The sequence below is a fragment of the Saccopteryx bilineata genome, chromosome 2 (genome assembly GCF_036850765.1).
Source record: "Saccopteryx bilineata isolate mSacBil1 chromosome 2, mSacBil1_pri_phased_curated, whole genome shotgun sequence".
Taxonomy (NCBI): domain Eukaryota; kingdom Metazoa; phylum Chordata; class Mammalia; order Chiroptera; family Emballonuridae; genus Saccopteryx; species Saccopteryx bilineata.
Window position 1 is genome coordinate 19,997,809 of NC_089491.1, and position 18,969 is coordinate 20,016,777.

General features: G+C 45.6%; 1 protein-coding gene across 1 annotated transcript in view; it reads left to right on the forward strand.

Annotated features, from left to right (window-relative positions):
- Window positions 1-2,183: 2,183 nt before the first annotated feature.
- Window positions 2,184-18,969, forward strand: part of TNFSF8 (TNF superfamily member 8) — a 28,081-nt gene continuing 11,295 nt past the window's right edge. The window contains exons 1-2 of the mRNA XM_066256400.1: window positions 2,184-2,605; window positions 12,693-12,735. Coding sequence (XP_066112497.1) covers window positions 2,411-2,605; window positions 12,693-12,735 — 238 coding nt within the window. The 5' untranslated portion in view covers window positions 2,184-2,410. The remainder of the gene's footprint in view (window positions 2,606-12,692; window positions 12,736-18,969) is intronic.

Here is an 18,969-nt window from a genome sequence, read left to right on the forward strand (position 1 = left end):
AGATGTTCACTCAACCTACTGTGGGAATCATTTCACCATTAAAAAAAAAAGCCACTGTATACCTTAAACTTATACAGTGATGGATTTCAATTACTTCTCAATAAAACTGAGTGGATAGGCCCTGGCCGGTTGGCTCAGAGGTAGAGTGTCGGCCTGGCGTGCAGGAGTCCCGGGTGTGATTCCCAGCCAGGGCACACAGGAGAAGCGCCCATCTGCTTCTCCACCCCTCCCCCTCTCCTTCCTCTCTGTTTCTCTCTTCTCCTCCCGCAGCCAAGTCTCCATTGGAGCAAAAGTTTGCCCCGGTCGCTGTAGATAGCTCTGTGGCCTCTGCCTCAGGTGCTAGAATGGCTATGTTTGCAGCAGAGCAATGCCCCAGAGGGGCAGAGCATCGCCCCCTGGTGGGCATGCTGGGTGGATCCCCTAGGCACATGCGGGAGTCTGTCTGACTGCCTCCCTGTTTCCAACTTCAGAAAAATACAAAAAAAAAAAAAACTGAGTGGATAAAAATCCAGCTTGGGATCAAGGGGTCCTCAGCTTCTTTGAGTGCAAAATAGGTATACAGCCACCACTCTATTTAGCCCAAGAAAACAATTTGCTTCTTGATGGCTATTCCGTATCTAGAATCTATGGTTGGACAGATTCCCTGGGAGGGAATATCCAGACCCGTTCCTAAAGTCTGACGGAACTCAAGTGACGCGCAGCAGTCTGGGATCCCTGCCGAGGTGGCAGTGGTAATAATCCATGCCTGGCTTGGGACACAGGACGTTTACTTAAGAGGATCTGGGATTTCTGCCGGCTCTCAGAGATACACTACAGCCAAAAAGTGAGCAGAAAGGGTAGGGGTGCTCAGAGCATTGGGGTACTTCCAGATGTTTTCAAAGAGCTTTCTCTGGAGGCACTAGCTCTGCAATGCTTCACATTCTAAATGGTGTTTTGACACGGAGAGCATTAGGGAGCACAGAAGTGACCAGTTCTGTCCCCCAGAGGATCTACTTATTGAACTCTCTAAATTCCAGACTGGGCTCTGGGGACCACTTCAGATGTTTGACCGGAATGGTCCAGCATCGCAGCCAAGTCTATTCCCGCTCACAAAGTCTTCTTTCATCACTAACCCATTCCATGTTCATGGCAGCTGTCACTGCAGATGGGGAAGATGGAGGGCTGTCAGGATCTGTACCAGGACCCAGGGCCAGTCAGGGGCAGGGCCAAGACCCAACCTCAGGTCTTCAGCCTTCAAGCGCAGTGACGGCTGAATGATTTAGCATCAGCTCGGAGGCTAGCCAGGTGTGGCTCTGCACCCATGTTGTCACATTGATCAACATTTGTGACTTTGGTTGAGACGGTTTTCATTCTCTCTGATACTCAATTTTCCCATTTGGGAAGAAAGAAACATGACCTGCCGCAGAGGGTGGAGGTGAGGGTAGAATGAGGCCATGTGGATAGCTCCCAGCATGTGCCTGGAACAGTAGAGGTTCAACTCTAATAGTCACATATGCACACAGCACACAACATGTACATATGCACACAACATGCCCCACACATCACAGATACACGTCACACACGACCCGCCCACATGCAGCACATGCACACACACCCAGACCTCTTCTTCCCCACCCTCAAGGCCCATTCCTTCCCCTTTCTGTGAGTCTTATGGCGAGCCCAGGTTTATCTGCAACTTCAACAAATCCCAACACACTTCGCAGAAGTTTTTGTTCCAAAGATCAGTGTTTCCAGACTTCCAGCTCACACACAGTCTCTTTGCACCTGTCCCCAAATCTCATAGTGCCATGAGCCTGTCCTTCTTCGGATGACTCTCCACATGGGTCAGCTCTTCCCTCCAGATATCAGGGAGTGCTTCGTTTTCAGCAGGAGCGAGACTGTCAAGCTGAGCCTGAGGCTGAGGAAGGCAGCCCCCCCCCCACCCCCCCGCCAAGGTCCAGTATTTTCTGTGATGAGGTCTTCTGATCTGCCGGCCTCCCTAAAGAGAATGTGCCACTTCTCAGACAGGAAGGCATTCTTGTGGCTGAGTCTAAATGAAACAGAAGTGACTGCGCGCGTGCGCACACACACATATACACACACACACACACACACACACACACACACCAGAATAGGGAAACTGTCATTTTCCTACTCGCCCTCTGACATCAGTCACCTTCTGTGTCGCTACTGTTTCTCTGCACTCAAATTAATCCCTGGCGATGAAAAATGAGCCTCTTCCCCACCCCTGCTGCTGCCTCTCGCCACACGCCCCCAGAGAAGAGTTTCTTCACCAGGCAGCTGGTGAAGTTTTTTTTTCCAAGTCACATGATCCAGGATGCAGGGGAGAATCCTTCTTGGAACGGAGATGGGCCCAGAACCGAATCAGATGAGGAGAGATAAGGTGTGATGCAGAGAAGACTATATAAGAATGGGCCCAGGGCTGCAGCAGGCACTCCACCGAGTGGCCCCCTCTCACGACACAGCCATGCACGAGCCCGCCGGCTCCGTTGCCAGCCACTTGGGAACCACCGGCCGCCACCACTTCTACTTCACCACGGTCACGCTGGCTCTGTGTCTCATCTTTGCCGTGGCAACCATTATGGTGTTGGTGGTGCAGAAGTCGGTAAGTGGACTTCTCTTCCTCACCCTTCCTTCCCAAGTTATGTTCGGTTTTCTCCAGAGAGAGAGCTTGCAAAATAAGCTAATAAATTAGTTGAGAGTTTACAAAAAAAAAAAAAAAAGAAAGAAAGTTACATAGATCATGTAGAGAAAGGGAGAAAAGAAACAGGAACTTCACTCTGAAATATTTTGGCTTTTTTGAGAGAAAAATCTGTTGAGCCTTCATCTCAAAACTTTCCGGACTCTCAGGAGCCAAATGAGAGCAAGAGAGCAATAAACTTTGAGAAATTAAGATTTACATCTGACGGAGCCGGACACTCGTACCTAGGAAGGAAACAGTGAGAAAGCCCGGTAACATATTTGCACAACTTATTATCATATCTTCAAGTTCTACAGACCAGATTCCCAGGTTCTGTATTCTCAGTCCATAAGTTCATTGCCAAGGGCTTTTTTATTTATTTATTTATTTAAACAAGGAGCTAAATTTTAGAAGCCAAGGATCGTAAAGGAAGGAGACAAAAGAGAAGACCAGGGTTGCTTTAGTGCTTTGAGCGTTTCAGCATTAAAACCCACAAGACAACTTGAAAGCTTCCTCCTAAATTACAGCTTTGAAGAGCATAGGGCGTCACAAGAAGCAGAACAGAGAAGCAGAAATGTTTTTTAACACCTGTTCTCTCTGAGACTTCTCAGCAAACTGAAAGGACAAGCAATTATGGGTGCACACAGTAGATCAAACTATCTCAGGAGATTAACTTGGTTTGAAGTAAAAGGTAAACTTTGTTTCAAAAAGCAGAAGAGATGAAGGAGGAAGCCCTCTTCAGATTTTAGGAGATTGGAGAGAACCCACCAGTCTGCATTCTTTAAAAATCTTGTACTGAAAGTACATATTGCTGATGAATTTTTAAGTAAAGTTTTTGTTAATTTTGACATTTTAAGAACTGTACCCTCTCACCACCCTGCCAAAGTGAGAACATTTCTGCCTAGTCCTGATTTCCATGCCTGGTGATTTGGCAATCCTGCAGAATCTCTCTGCTTTCCTTCAGCTCCTGTAGGCTGAATGCTCTATAATTTAAGGATTACTGAAAAGAACCAGGCTCTAAAAGGCTTTGGTATCTTTTCTCAAGAGCCCTCAAGCTTTGAAATTTAAATGAAGCTTTGAGTCTCGTGTCTCTATAAAAGTAAAAGGAAACAGCATTGCTAATATTTTATTTCAGTGGTAGAATTCATGAAACTCATCATTTAATGGCCTTATCTACATCTACTAAGAATAATACTCCTGAAAACACTCTAGGGCAACTTAGCTTTTGGCAAAGGCTCTATGATTTCTGTAATTCTAACTTGATATAAAGCAGGGCTGTATCATTTTATAGCAAAGGTCAAAGAAAAGAAATTGAAGTGGCCTTTAAGGTCTTTAATTAAAGGTTGTATGTAGAACTGCTGAGAGAGAAGCTGAGAGAGAAGGAGAGATGATGATGATGATGATGATGATGATGATGATTGATGATAATGATGATGAGGGTGGGGGGGTGGAGATGGTGACATATTAAACTAGAGGGAGCTCCAGAATGGTTCTATCCTAATTCAACATTTAGTTTACTTGATTTTTTTAATATGTTATAAAGGAACTGGTCTGGATCTTTCAGCCTCATTTTTGCAAATGTGGAAAATGAGGAACAGAAAGGGGACAGGGTTTGAACCAAGTCATCCTGAGAAAGTGGTAAAGTCAATTTGTTTGATTATTTAAAGAGAAAGCATTCCCCTTTCCAACACAAACAGCAACAGAAGCACTAAGAAACATTGTTCTCCTTTTTCTCTGGGGAGTTTTATCTTCTTGTGCATCCACTTCTTTGACTTAGTCCTCATGTTTGGATATGAAAAGATTCACTTCACGATCGGGCTATATGGTTTGGTATGCTGTGATTTCCTAGCCTGAGAAATACCAGTTGTTTATTTAAAAGCATTGTGATATTAAGTGTTAAGTGTTTTACACATGTCATTCCCAATAAATCGCTCAGATATTAACTGTTAAAAGAGCTAAGAAGGTTTATCCCTTTGAGCTCATGCTATCAGGGAAGGCTTCTTGCAGGAAAAGGGAATGCAGGCTGACTTTAGGATAGGAATAACTTAGACAAATGAAGAGACTTTAAAAGGATTTCTGATTTAAAAAGAAAATCAATAAGGGATATCCAAGAAACTTAAACTCACATCCCAATTATTACAAACGAAATGTGTTGAGGGCTACATAGCACTCTGTGAGGTTGGATGGGGCAGGAGTGGAGAACTACAAACATAGTTTTACTGGAATAAGAAGTCACAGTTGTAGGAAAAAAGACATATATATAGACAAAATTAAAACAAGATAAGTCATAGTATATAATAAGTGACAGAGGTAGACACCTAGAGCTACCATGAGATCCCAAGTTAAAGCAACAGAACATTTTCCCAGACAAGTTTACAGAAAACTTCACTGAAGATTGAAGTTTCAGGTTGGCTTGGGAGAGATTGTATAATTTCAAACAGGTAGAGAAGGTCAATCAAAGGAGAGGGCACTCTTGGCCAATAAAACCACGCAAGCAAAGGGATGGAGAAAAGACAATACAAGGCATGTAGGACAATTCACAAAGATTACCTTGAGATTTGTCCTGAAGATCAATTAACTCCAAGGTCAACTCATTGGGCCTTGGGCAAGACAAAGAAGGCACTTAGGTTTCAATCACAAACTTTTATTGAGCATCAGCTGTGCGCAGGACCCTGTGCTAAGCAACGGGGATGTATATAGCCTTCAATCAGGCCAACAGAAGTCCTGATTTTATGTTGCTGAGGGAACAGTAGTCCAGTACTGTCTCTAAGTCTGTGTGGTAGTTGTACTTTGTTTTATTTATGTTTAAACCTGTATATTTGTTATAAAATTATTATATTGAAATTATTTAAGCAAAGTAAATAAGAAACAATGAGAGAGAAAAAAGTAAAAATCTCTTATACCCTCCCCACCTAATCACCAATCCCTCTTTCCTGAGATAACCATCATTACTGTTGACCGTTTTTTCGTTGTCCTTCCAAAAAATTGTGTACCTACAAATATATGGTACACACATCTAATTATTTTGTACCTCACTTTATTGACCTGACAGTATATCTTGGCGATCCTTCCATGCCAATACATGGAAATCCACCTATTATTTTGAGGAGTCTCAGAGTATCCTATGGTATGACTCCCATGATTTATTTCATCTGTACCTAGGAAAGGACACATGTTTTCCCCTAGAATTTTTCTTACCGTGCCCGTCTATGAGTAAATCAGTGGGATAAATTCCTAGTGGTGAGAGTAGAAGGTGTATTTTTCACTTTAATAAATATTGTCAGTGAGCTTCCAAAGAGACTGTACTTGAGGAAGCAAAAGTACTACCAACAAAGAGACACCTCTTCACCTCAACACGGAAAGAAAAGTGATGCATTATTGAGTTAGGACAACATACAGTACACACGTGTATGCCAAGATGAAATTTCACACTATTTACACAGCAAAGCAAAAGCAAAACCAACAAAATTTCTCTTATCTCCTCCAGAGACAAAGGGTTCGTTAGATAAGGAGGGAGGCTGCCAGGTTGACCCCAGAAGGGTTTACATTGCAAGGGACTCTGGGGACTTGGTCTCAGGGACATCTCTGTTACAAACCACAGAGTTCTATTTACATTCAGAAATTTGAGAGCAAAGGGAAGGCTGGTGATCCTCACGCTTTCAAGGAGACCCTTTCTCCGAGAGAAAGTAGCTTCCTCCTTTCTCTTTATAAGCAAAGGAAGTTCCTGTTTAAAACAATGGATTCTTACCGCCAGTCAGTGGAGCTGACTGCCTGTTTAAGAGTAGTGAGTGAGGTGGTAGTATGGATTTATCTGTTTGTTTGTTTACTTTTACGCTTACATTTAAAATGGGGGGTAAGCTGAAATGCTTCTCTTTGCCCAAGTTACTCTCTTTAATGGAATTGATCAGCCAAAATGGTCCTCTGAACATGTCAGGGTAAAGCCCTGTGTTGGGAGGGCCGTGTGAACAGAGTAAGACTTGTGTTTCCTGGGAAATATCTAGACTGGGGGAAATGAGACCCAAATGTCCAAGAGCTTGAGCTTGGGGCAGAGTGGCACAGGACGTCATTGACCACAGAGAGGAGGACAACTTCCGCTGAGAGTGAGGGAGGGGTTCACAGAAGAGCTGGGATGCAAACTGAGCCTACTTTAGGGTTAGAAGGATCCTGTCTTATACCCAAAGTTTTATTTTGAAAATGTTCAAACCTCCAGTAAACTAGCATGGCAAATGCCATATAACCTAACTTCGTTGGGTTCATAGTTTGCCGTATTTGTGCTCTCTTTAGATATACATGCAAGGAAGTTGCAGATGGAGTGACCTTTCACCTGCATGCATTTCAGCTCCCATCTCTTTCTTACGGCAAAGACATTATTATAGCCAAGAAGTTAATGTTGATTCAGCAATATCATCTAATAATGATAAACATAATTTCCCCACTTGTCCAAAGATATCTTCTACAGGCGTTGTGCCTTGTTTTGCTTGGGGATCCAGAATCCCCTCTCAGGCCATACACACAAATCATAACATTGGGTTATGATTGTTCAGCAAGAACATTGCTGTTTAAAGGACGGTCCTGGATGCTCATTAGAAATGCAGAATCTCAGGCTCCATTCTGGACTTACTGAATGAAAATGCATTTTCACAAGGTCCCCGGGTGCTCTATGTGCACATTCAAATTTGAGAAGCAATAATCTACCAACCTCCTCTCCCCTTTGTTGTTTTCACGACATTGACTTCTTTGAAGGCTCCAGGCTAGTTCTAGTGCAGAATAAATAGTTTGCCTTTTGGATTTGTCTTAGTGTCTACTCATGATTATATACAGGTGACACATTTGTGGCAATTACAGTGCACAGGTAATGTTATAGACTTCTTATGTAGCACGGCTAGGGGCTCATGTTAGGTTGTTCCATTACTGGCAAAGATGTTTAGTCACTTGATTAAGGTGGTAACCACTGGCTATCTCTTTGGTAAAGCATTTTCTCTCTCTCTCTTTTTTTTTAATAACTAATCTACTGGGTAACACTCTGAAGACATGTAAATATCCTTCACTCAGTGGTTGTAGTACTCCTTGATGCCCCTCATCTGAATCAGCTAACACACTGAAGACAGAGGAATAATAATTGCCTGATTCTATCATTTCTCCTACATTGATTAGCTGGCATTCTTCAATGGAGATGAGCTCTCCATTGGAAAGGTGGTGGCAGGTGGAGTCAAGACAGGGCATCCCAGATAAGGCAAAGAGTGAGAAGAGAGAGATACAGTCCACAGGAAGGCAAACCGAGGCACAAGGAGGGGAATGGCCGAGCTAGAAGAGTGGGCAGTCCAGACCACACAGGGAGGCAGCGGGAAGTAGACCCAGGTGGCAATAAGCATTGCTAGAGGAAGGTGAGAGGAGAGGATGCCACTCCATCAGCAGTCTGGGAAGTTTTCCTAAACCCACATTTGGGCCCAGTCCACACTCAGCCTCTTACAAGCATTCCCCATTCCTTGAGGAAGGAAGATCTCAAATGTTCTAATTGCCTGTTGAGTGATGTCTTTAAGCCCTTGCCATTCAAAGTATGGTCAGTGACTCAGCAGCACGGGCATCATCTGGAAGCTTGTTAGAAATGCAAAACCTAAGGACCTACCTCAGACCTAATGAATCAGAATCAGCATTTGAACAAGATGTTTTCTGGGAGAACCACTGCTTTAAGCCACTCTATTCCAATTTCCACTTTCACTAACCACACCAATTCAAAGGCTGCCAATAAAAATCATCTTTCTCCTGGAGGTTTTCTATGACCTTCATCCACTTTCTCATAGAGTCACAGGAGAGCTTTCTGCCTCAGCCTAATCCTGCCTTATCCTAACAAGGCAATGTGGCATCCCATCCAAGTCAACCCACCTGGATTTGAATCCTTTCCCTTCCAGTTCTTATCTGTGTGACCTTCTGTAATCATTGAGTATCGTTTCTAAGTCTTCGTTAGTCACCAACTCTTGAGGTAAAGACCAAATAAAATAATGCATGTAAAGCATTGAGCTCCAGAAGATTAAGTGCTTAATCATGTTAACTTGAAAATAAAAGAGGCATGACTGGCAAAGATCTCTGTGGCTCACCATACAAGACAGCATGAGGCCAGCAAGGAAAGGGATGTAGAATCCCCTGGCATACTGCAAATATTTTTTGCCTTTGGCCACTTTCAATAAGAGAGAGCATCCTCTGTCAAGAGCAAATTTGGGAGCTGATTACCCTGCACCGTGAAAGGAAATAGCCTTTCAAGGTACTGATGCAAATTAAGCACATCATTAGGATCGAGAGAATAGCCAAAATGGGTACCATTTTCAAGCATCCACTAACACTTTATATATAACATCTTATTATGTCTGCAACAACCCAGTGCAAGGAAGGATTATTAGCCCTGTAATCACAATGATGAAAGGAAACGGGAAAACAAGAGTCCTCAGCAGGGAATATGACTGGGTTTGGGTCATTTTGGCTGGACGAGAAGGTTAAATGTGCCAGTTCTTCCATCCTAGCACAGAAAAGAAACATTGTTGGAGACATCCATCACATACCAAGTCTGAACCCAAAGAGGTACACTGAAGGAAGTATAGCCGGCTGGTAACCAAGGAGATGAAGTTTCCTGAACTATTCAGTGGAGCTGAGAATGACAACCTGGGAGGGTCTGTTGGCTTGTGTCTGTGTCTAGCTTATGCACTTTTCACATCAAAGCCAAGTCACTGAGCAAGATGGTTCACACTTCCCCATCCAGGACCCCAATCCCCAGGCGAGATATGGGAGAGAACTTGAGGACTGGAGGCATTCGCCTAAGAGAAATCAGTGAACAGCACTTAGCACAGTGCTTAGGGCACATACAGTCCTCAGCAAATTTTAGAAGTCATCATCCCTTTATACCCTGCCTTTTCTGTCTCCAAATGGGTGGAGAGAGCAGGGAAGAATGAGCTTTCCTATCATTGGCTTCTAAAGCTAGCCACTGCTCCCAGGGAAGTGGAAAGAGCCACAGAGAACTTCAGTTCAGATCTACCACTGACTCATAAGTGTCTCCGTTTCCTCTTTGGTAAAATTAGCTTAATGGACTGAAGGAGGTCTTGACTGCCTTCTGGTGCTGATCCTCTGCTCTCATTTACATTGGGCAGCCAGGAGAACTAGGAGATTTTGTACCAAAAGCCCTTCAATACAGGAATAGTCGCATTCCTGTCGTGGATGCCCTGGGCCCCAGGCGAAGGTTTAAGCCATAGGACTCTTTCCTATACAAGACGCTTCATTTCTAACATCTCCTGCCGGAAGTTAGGAAACCAGAGAGCCTTCCAATGACACACAGAGCCCACCCGTGACCCCCATATAAATGAGGTCTTCTTCCCAGACATCAGCTCTTACAACCTTGCTACCCAAAGTGTGTTCTGTGGGCCAGTGGCATCAGGGTCACCAGGGAGATTGTCAGGAATACAGACTCCTGGGCTCCACCCAAAACTGCTGAGTCAGAATTTGCATTTTCACAAGTGTCTGAGGACAGCAGTGTACCCTCCCCACACACACATGCACACACACGCCACCCCTTATCTGTGGTTTCAGTTATCCGTGGTCAACTATGATCTGAAAATATTAAATGAAAAGTTCCAGAAATAAACAATTCTGAAGGGTGTGATAAAATCTCACCATGTCCCACCCCACCCCCCTCTGTCCTGTCCAGGATGTGAATCATCTCTTTGTCCAGTGTCTTTCTGCTATATAGATAGGCCCCACCTATTAGTCATTTAGTGGCCATCTGGGTAATCAGATCTCCCTGTCACAGTGTCAAAACACGGCACTTGTCTTTCAGTCCTTCTTTCACTTCATAATGGCTCCAAAGTCATCATTTGTGCTGGCAATTTGGAGATCGTTTATGTGAAAAGGTATGTACGTGCAGGAAAAACATGGTGTACCTAGGGTTTAGTATCATCCATGGTTTCAGGTACCCAGTAGAGGTCTTGGAATGGATCCCCCTTGGATAAGAGGGGGGCTGTGCTACCATCTTGAAGTATTCAGACTCTTCCTTTATAGCTCTTGCCGCAACTCAAAATTCTGATTACGTACTTATTTTTGTATGTTTTAAATAACTGCTTTAATAATGAAGCCATAAAAGCCACAGGATGTCTTCCAATGACTAGTGCTTGGCACGCACCGGGTGCTCCTTCGATAGGTGCCAGACGTGTGATTCTCTGGTGTTTCCCCACTGCTGGTGGGCCTGCGATGGCTCTGCTGGCGTTGCTCTCCTGCTCTTCTTTCACTGGACCCGCGTACTTTCCTGCACAGCCAACGAGTTCAGTGTTCTTAGTACCACACCCAAACGTCAGTGATTGTCTTTGTACATTTGAACATCACACTAACCGATGGCCACACTTGGCCGTAAACTAGGTGCCCCTTAAATTTTGCAATGCAGTTTATCATCTTGTAGAGGCAACCCAGAGGGGAATTTTGTGAGGTCAGCTTTTCCTATGCACTGCATCACTGAGAGACCACACGTGAACAGACAGCATTGTTAGTTAGGTTAACAGCTTTTGGTTACAAGCAATAAAATCATAGAATATTAAGGCAAAAAAAGGAAGGACCTTCCAAGCCAAGTTCACTTCCTTTCCCTTGAAACACTGAAGCCCAAAAGATCATACTGACCTCTGCCTTCTCCAGATCAGTACCGTGCTAGGACTTTGCCTCAGGTCTCAGACACATTCCCACCCACTGGGGCTAGAGAAAAGATCTGTTTCCCAGGAGAGAAGAGTGGTCAGGGGTAGGCAAAAAACAGAGCCCCTAGGGAAATGGTAGAACAAAAGGGAAACTCCATCTGACCCTAGGTGTTTGCATCTAGCATTAAGACAATAAAACCTAGGCAGCTGCCAACTTCTTCCTCCGTTGGGAAGGTGTTTTCCTCTGTGGAAGTGCTCACACCTCGCCAGGTCTTTATTAATATTTCAATCCAATGGACCATAGGAGATCCCAACCTGGACAGGTCAAAAGATGAGTAAAGCATTTCATTCCTTCTTGGCAGAACACCTGAGGGGTGGCCAAGGTGAGGGAAAGGGGGAGGGAGACTGGGTGCGCAGAAATTAGTCTCTGAAAAATGTACCAGGAGTGAAGAGCTGTGCCCATTTGCTCCTGTTGCCAGCTTGCCCAGGGCACCACAACGAGACCTCCCTTTCACTCCCTGCCCTCCCTCAGCCTAGGAGGCCCCCCTGCGGGAGGCAGCCTATTTCTATTGAGCTCTTCCTTACCTGTGTCAATCCTGACGCATATATTTATGTTCATTATAGAATAAACCATATGAAACATATAATGAGTATATAAATATATCATGATATATTATCTATTATATAAATATATAATAGCTATTTGCATTTGTTTATGCTACATGTTTATAAATATTTGAATGTTACTTTCCATTTTTAGCCTGTAATAAAGCCAGAGGGGCAGGGACTCTAGCTAATTATTTATGTTATCCTCACAACGTTTGGCATGTAAACATTCCATTAATTCAGAATTTCCAACCACAGGAGGGATATAAATGTTCCTTCCCGTGTAGGGTTACAACTTACTTTTACTGCTTGATGAATGAAAGATGGAAAAAAACCCACATATGTTTATATACTATACTTGATTGGTTTTATGTTGACCGAGGGGGGGGGGGTAGATAACGCGTGTAGAGGTGAAAACATACCCAAAGCGCTGGACTGGGAGTGGAGTTTCAGACTCTGGTCCCTGAGCTGCTGTAAACTTTTCATTTTACCTCTCAGCCCCTGGCTCCTCGCCTGTAAATAGTGGCTAGTCATTGAATTGCTTTCCTGATAGCCATGTTGTCCAGCAAATACATAATAACTACATTGGTGGATTTATCTTTTAAAACTTGCATGTCAGCTAGAATGTGTATTCTCACTTACTTTGAGGACAACATAACTGGGAAAGAAAAATGTGACTTGTTTGAATTGACCATCACCCTCACACTGTGTTGTTTTCTTTTCTTTCTTTCTTTCATCTCTTTTAGGACTCCATTCCCAACCCACCAGGAAAATTCCCCCTTAAAGGAGGTAAGACCTTGGAATTAAGAATGCATGTGTAGTGAGTGATCCATATCACAGCATAGTTGGCCCACTACCAGAAACATCACGGCCATGCCCAACAGGAGAGTCGGCAGAGGCGGAGGTGGGCGCTGCTCAGGGCAGAGCCGATGCAAGTTGATTCATCTGCACTCTCATCCCCACAAGTCTCGCACCATCCCTCAACCCTCCCACTCATGAAAATTCCACCGCTGGCATAGGCTGTCGCATGGACGTGGACAGGAACACAAAGCAGTGCTGTGTTAAGAGCTTGAAATCTGGAGTCAGGATAGCGTGGGTGTGAATCTTGGTGCTCCATCCCTGGGAGCCTCAGTTCCTTATCTATGAAATGGGAATAACAATACTACTGTATGAAGGTGTTCAGGAAGCCAATCAGATCTCACCCATAAATTGCTGGGCATGGCGATCAATACTTGGTAATTATTAAATAACTGGTAGTAGCCAGAATGCATAGCGTAGTTGAGAACTTGTGAAAACAGGCCTTCTTCTCCACACGCCCACATTCTCTACCATCGAAGTCACTAATAAATGCATTGTCTCTACTAGCGCCAGAGATAACGCAGAGTTGGGTTAACACTGAAGGTGACAAACTTTGCGATCGTATGATTAATGTTTTCATTATGCAGAGGAGGAAGAGACCCAGTGAAGGGCTGTCTCCAAGGTCATAGGGAGCCAAACCTAGAACCCAGATGTCCTCATCTCTAATCCAGTGTTCTTTCCACCCATGAACATTAACTCATCTCAGTTCTGTAATATTTGGAACCTAGGGAACTACAATAGTATAGCTGGATAACTAGACAGTTCTGAGAAAAAAAAAAAAAGAAAGAAAGAAAAAGAGAAAGAATGGGTCATCATAGGCACCCAGGTAGAGACACCAGAACATCCTTGACTCCAGAGGAAGACATAAGTATCTGGACACAGCCTCTCACATCCACAGCCTCACACTTGGAGTTCCCTTAACCGTGTCTCTCCTGCTCTCTGTCACATAGAGACTTAGAAAGTAGAAGCAAAATGCCCAAACAGACCAGCATTCTGGCTCTCTCAAGGCAGACCAATAATTATAGCTTTGTCAACTATATCTAACCTTGTCTCTAATTAGCATCTGACCTCAATTCCCATAATGCCTCTGTAGGCAGTCATATTAAATAAAGTAAAAAAAATTCATGGTATAATACAGAGGTAAGCAAAAAAAAAATTATTTTTCCATAAAGGGCCAGATAGTAAATATTTTAAGCTGTGCAGGTTGTGCAATCTTTCTTGCAACTAGTCAGCTCTGCTGGTGTCATGCAGAAGCAGCCACGGACGCTGCAATTGAGCGGGCAGGGCTACGGGTCCATAAAGCTTTAATTACAGAAGGAGGTGGTGGGCTGACTCAGACCCACAGACCAGAGCTCGTCGGCCCCTATTATGGAAACAGCATAGGCGTTGAGATCAGAGCACGTCACACACGTTTTCCAGGAGCCTTGCAAAGAGCCGAGGGCACAGAGCAAAGGGCATTTCCCCTCCCCCACGCTCACCATTCTACCAGCACATCCATCCAGATTTTCCAAGAACAGAACTTTTCATTTTCTGAGTGGGGGAGGCGATCTTGAACAGGAACGTGATCTCAGTGACAAGGACAGTTTTGATGAGGCAGTGTGTCCATAGGATCTCAGTTCGGCACCCAGAGAGAACTTCCATCGCAGGCTACCCAGCACAGGCGCTCTGCCTCAGGTTTCTGCCCCTGTGATAGTTCTCCCCAGTCCAGAGTGGAATCAGAAGAGGAAAGACAAGCTCGCCCCTTTTCCTGTGACCATCTCTCTTTCATGGAAGGGGCACTGATTTGCTCGGAGTGTATGTCCTTTCTTTTCAACATGAAGCTGATACGGGTGGAAGTTAAGTTGGTTCACTTTTTGTCCAACTTATTTTTTTTTTAATGGCTGCAACAGGCAAAAATCAAAAGCTGACCACTCTGTCTAGGTCACTGAATTTTTATTTGGGTGTAAATTTCATCCATCCCTGAAATCCTAAATTGTGGGCACCCTAGACTAGATCACTTGCCAGATGCCTTCTTATCTTGACCATCACTGTGAATTATCAGAACACAAACTAACCCCAAACCAACCTCAGTTCATAATTTACGGTTTCTGCAATAAGATTTTTAGAAAATGCTAATAATAATAATAATAATAATAATAATCCTTACCATACCTATGAAACTTTTGGTAAAAACCTTCCAGTACCTCCCTCGGGTAGGCCTTAGCCTCCCCCCCTCTACCACCCCACCCTCCCCCCACCGAGAGTGGGGATTAGTGGTCCCATTTTGCAGATGAGGAGCTGAGGCCCCTGTAATCAAGGTGACTTGCCTAAGGTCATCCAAGGAGTTGCCAGCAGAGCAGAGACCAGGATCCCAGGCTCCTCTCTATTTCCCTGCAAGATGTGCGTCAGCCTCGATGTCCGTGACCTGCTGTGTGTGGTCCCTGGCTCTCCCCTGCTCTTCCCTCCATCTGGCAAGCTACAGATGTGGTGGGAGGGTGAGGTGGAAAGCACAAAACCCTGGGGTAAGACCCGGTCTCCAGAACCGACCTTCACTGCAGCAGGCTGTTTCTCTGGCCAGGTCTTTCTTCTCCTCCGGGTCTCGTCTCTAACAGAACGGCAATGTCCTCAGTGAACTGAAAAGTCCTTCCAGCTTTGACGCTTTAGGATAATTCTGTTGTTTAACATGTAAATATTTAAGAAAAAGTCAAACAATAACCTGGAGGAAATCTGCCACCATAGCTGCTGCCTGCTGCCAACCCATCTTAACCAGGCACAAGCAGCAAGCGGTCCCTTCTGAAAAACCATTGTGAGCTAGTCCGGGGCAGAGAGGAATCATCTCCCAGAAACTCCTAGGAGAAAGCTCCAGAGGCAGCCTGAGGTTGTCACTGGAACGGACAAGGGCAGAAGCCAGACACTTTCCAGGGAGCCCTTTGCCACCAGTTGATGGAAACTATCTCCCATCAGCTGAAAGCTGGCAGCAGCCCAACGCCCGGGAGGCAGGGTCATGTATGAACACTTAAGTAACTTAGCACCGCCTGACAATTAGCTGCAGGGAAACCATGGTAAACCAAGCCATTTTTGTAGTGAAAGGATTTCTCAGTCCCAAGACAAAAGCTTCCTATCCCAGCCAGGACACTGGTCATCAGCAGACACCTCACATTCGCTCCATTGTATTTAGGACTCAGTGGACCACTCCTGGGGTTCAGCCAGGACTGTGGGCCAGGAGGAGCACAGGGAGGAGAGGCTTCCACCACACCCTCCTCTCTCATCTACAGAGAGAGATTTAAGAACTCCCGCACAGGGCCGCAGTGACGGTGAAACGGAACATCAAATACCACCCTCCTCTGCTACCTGGCTGAGCCCGTGTCCTTTGGACACAAGATCCACTCTGTTTCCTCATCACCAAATAAGATGGTTTTGTCCCAGCCCATATATGGGGAGGAACCCAGGAGGGCTGCAGGGAGAGGGAGGCTTGTGCTGCTTCTCTTCAGTTCTTGTCCCGACTGTCTGTTTCCACCACGTTCTGAATCTTGCTTGTGCTCACGTTACCTGGCTTATTTGTCCAAACCACAGAACACAGACGTGCTGCCTTAATTTCCCCAGAGTCCCCACAGCACCCTGCTGCTGTGTATAGTGATATTTACAGCAGGGTTTAGGGAACGGAGAGAAGCTGGCAGGAGGAGCATGCCACCCCTTTGCAGAGGACGATGCAGGTGTGTCCTGTGCACCTCTGTTCATGCAAGACCTCTGCCACTCCAGCCGCTGGGAACATCCTGAGGGATAGCTTTCCTCCAAGGGTTCAGCCCTCCGCCACGCATCCTGACCCCCTCTCCTTCCTACCTAGCCGTCTGTCCTCCTTCTCCCTGTTTCCACCCCTCCCGCCTGTATGCATGACTGCCCCTCACAAACTCTGCTGAAATTCATTTTCTACTGACTGTATTTTGCAGAAAGATTCTGTCACCTAGCTCTCACTCCCAAGCCTTCCCAACATACCTCCAACCAAATGACAGTTCCTCTTCCCTGCACTTGAGAAACTCCATAGACAAGTTTTAAATCAGTTTTCCTTTTATTCCTTCACCTCATGTGAAGGAGGATCTGTCAGAGGGGAAATAATACAGGCTCGTGTGCAAAGCGTTGGGCGGAGGGCTTCGCGATTTACTCCTCACAACAAGCCCTGGGCTTATTATTATCTTGGTCTTATAGGTACAGAAACTGGTGCACAGAAAGGTTTACTGGCTTGCCTAAGATTGCACAGCTAGCAAGGAGCAGGGCAAGACTTCAAAATCCAGGCTGACCTGCCTTGGAGCCCTTTTGCTCAAGCAGGGTTGTAGCAGCAGATTCTTAGTAAAACTGTGCTTTCTTCCAGCGCCCCCACCCGTTCTCCAAGGCAGGGAGCCCCCCCAACACTCCTCCTCCCCTCCCTTCCTCAGCTCCTGCTCCTCTGTCACTGAGCTCTGAGACAGACAGGGCCAAGAGCGTGAGCACATGTGTGGGTCTGCAGGAGAGGTGGGGTGGTAGAGAGCATCAACAGCCCAGGACAGGAGTTCTAGAAGCTGAATTTAAGCCCTTGCTTTGCCTTGGGGGAGCCCTGAAACCTGGGATGGTCCCCTCCGCCCCCCCCCCTGCCATTAGTTAAGTTTGTCTTGCCTGTGAATGCCATGTGCCCCTGCTCCCCAGAGGCTCCTGGAGGCCCTGGGGAAAGTGGATTAACCACACAGGGGTCCTCCCAACCCCTTCCTCTCCTTCCCTACCCTCGCCTGAATCCAGTCTCCTGCTGAGGACCAGGTGCAAAAGGCAGCGAACTGGCTGCAACTTCGGAATACCTACACTCCAGGCTGGGGCCTGGAGGCAACTCACTTGCCCTTGCAGGAACGGAAATTTCCTGTTTTCTAAAATATCAGGTGTGGTGGGGGCAAGCCAGCTGGCCTGACCCTGGCAGTGGCTTTGCCTGGAGTATAACATGCCAGGAATCAAGCCAATATCTTAATTCTTTGCCCATTCTACCATTCTCACAATTACAATCCCCGCGTGGCTTGCCAGGCAACCCTCCTCCCGCCCCCCTACCTAAAAAGAAAATGTGAATATTGAGAGAGATCAAGTAAGGTTGGCTCTCTAATTGTACCTAGTGCTTCCGACCCCCAGGGATACAATAAAATCTGCCCGGTGCAGGCAATGAAGCTAAACCAGTGAGGCTGGCTGCTCACGGACCCCCAGCTATCCCTGAGGTCCCGTGGCTGTGACCCACAGGGTCACAGCCCCACCAGGACGCTGTGCTGGAGTAGAGGAGACAGGTAGAGGGACAGCAGCCCCTTCCCTAGACAGACTGAAAGTAGCAAACAGACCTCACTTCTATCATCTGGATTGATCTGAATCTAGCTCAACTCACCAGATGTTGCTTTTTTTTTTTTTTCCATAGCAAGAAGGGATACCCTGCTTACAGGATAGATTGCTTTTCAGATAGTCACAGGCCTCAGAGAGCCTGGGTGCGTCTTCATTTACTTTAAACACACTCACTCCAAACCCTCTCTTAAACTCACTGGCTTTTCCTTAAGGCAGAGCTAACAGGGGTCAGGAATCTCTCCACAACAAGTAACACAGAAAATGGTCGACTGGGAATAAAGTGGAATGGGGTCCTGGGGAGGCCACTCACAGTGCTAAAGGATCGACACCTAATCCCCACCACCTGCCCCCAGGAGGAGAGAGGGGGTACAAAGGAGGGGGGAGGGGAGGGAGGAGGAAATGGGAGGGGAGGAGAGGAGAGGAGAGGCGAGGAACAGGAAAAAAATATTCCGATCACTGAGACACATTAAAATTTATACTTGAACTTAGCACATACAAATCACAAGTCTCTACACCCACAGGGAATTCTCATTTTTCAAATGCTTTGAGGAAGGAAGACAGAGAGAAATAAAGGTGGGAAAGGGAGGAGGGACAGAGGGAGAGAGCGAAGGAGGGAGGGAAAACAGGCCTATGCCTCAAACTGGCTTCATTATTTATTTCATCCAAGGCCTCAGGATACGAGTAGTGACTTAAATTTCTACAAGCCCTGCAATGCATGTCCTGAACCATGGAACAGGAGCCAACCATGATTGTCTAATGTACTTTGGCAGTGGTGGATACAGGCTCATTGTCATGCATTATCTCCTTTACTCTTCCCAGCAACTCTTCAAAGGAGGTTATCATTAT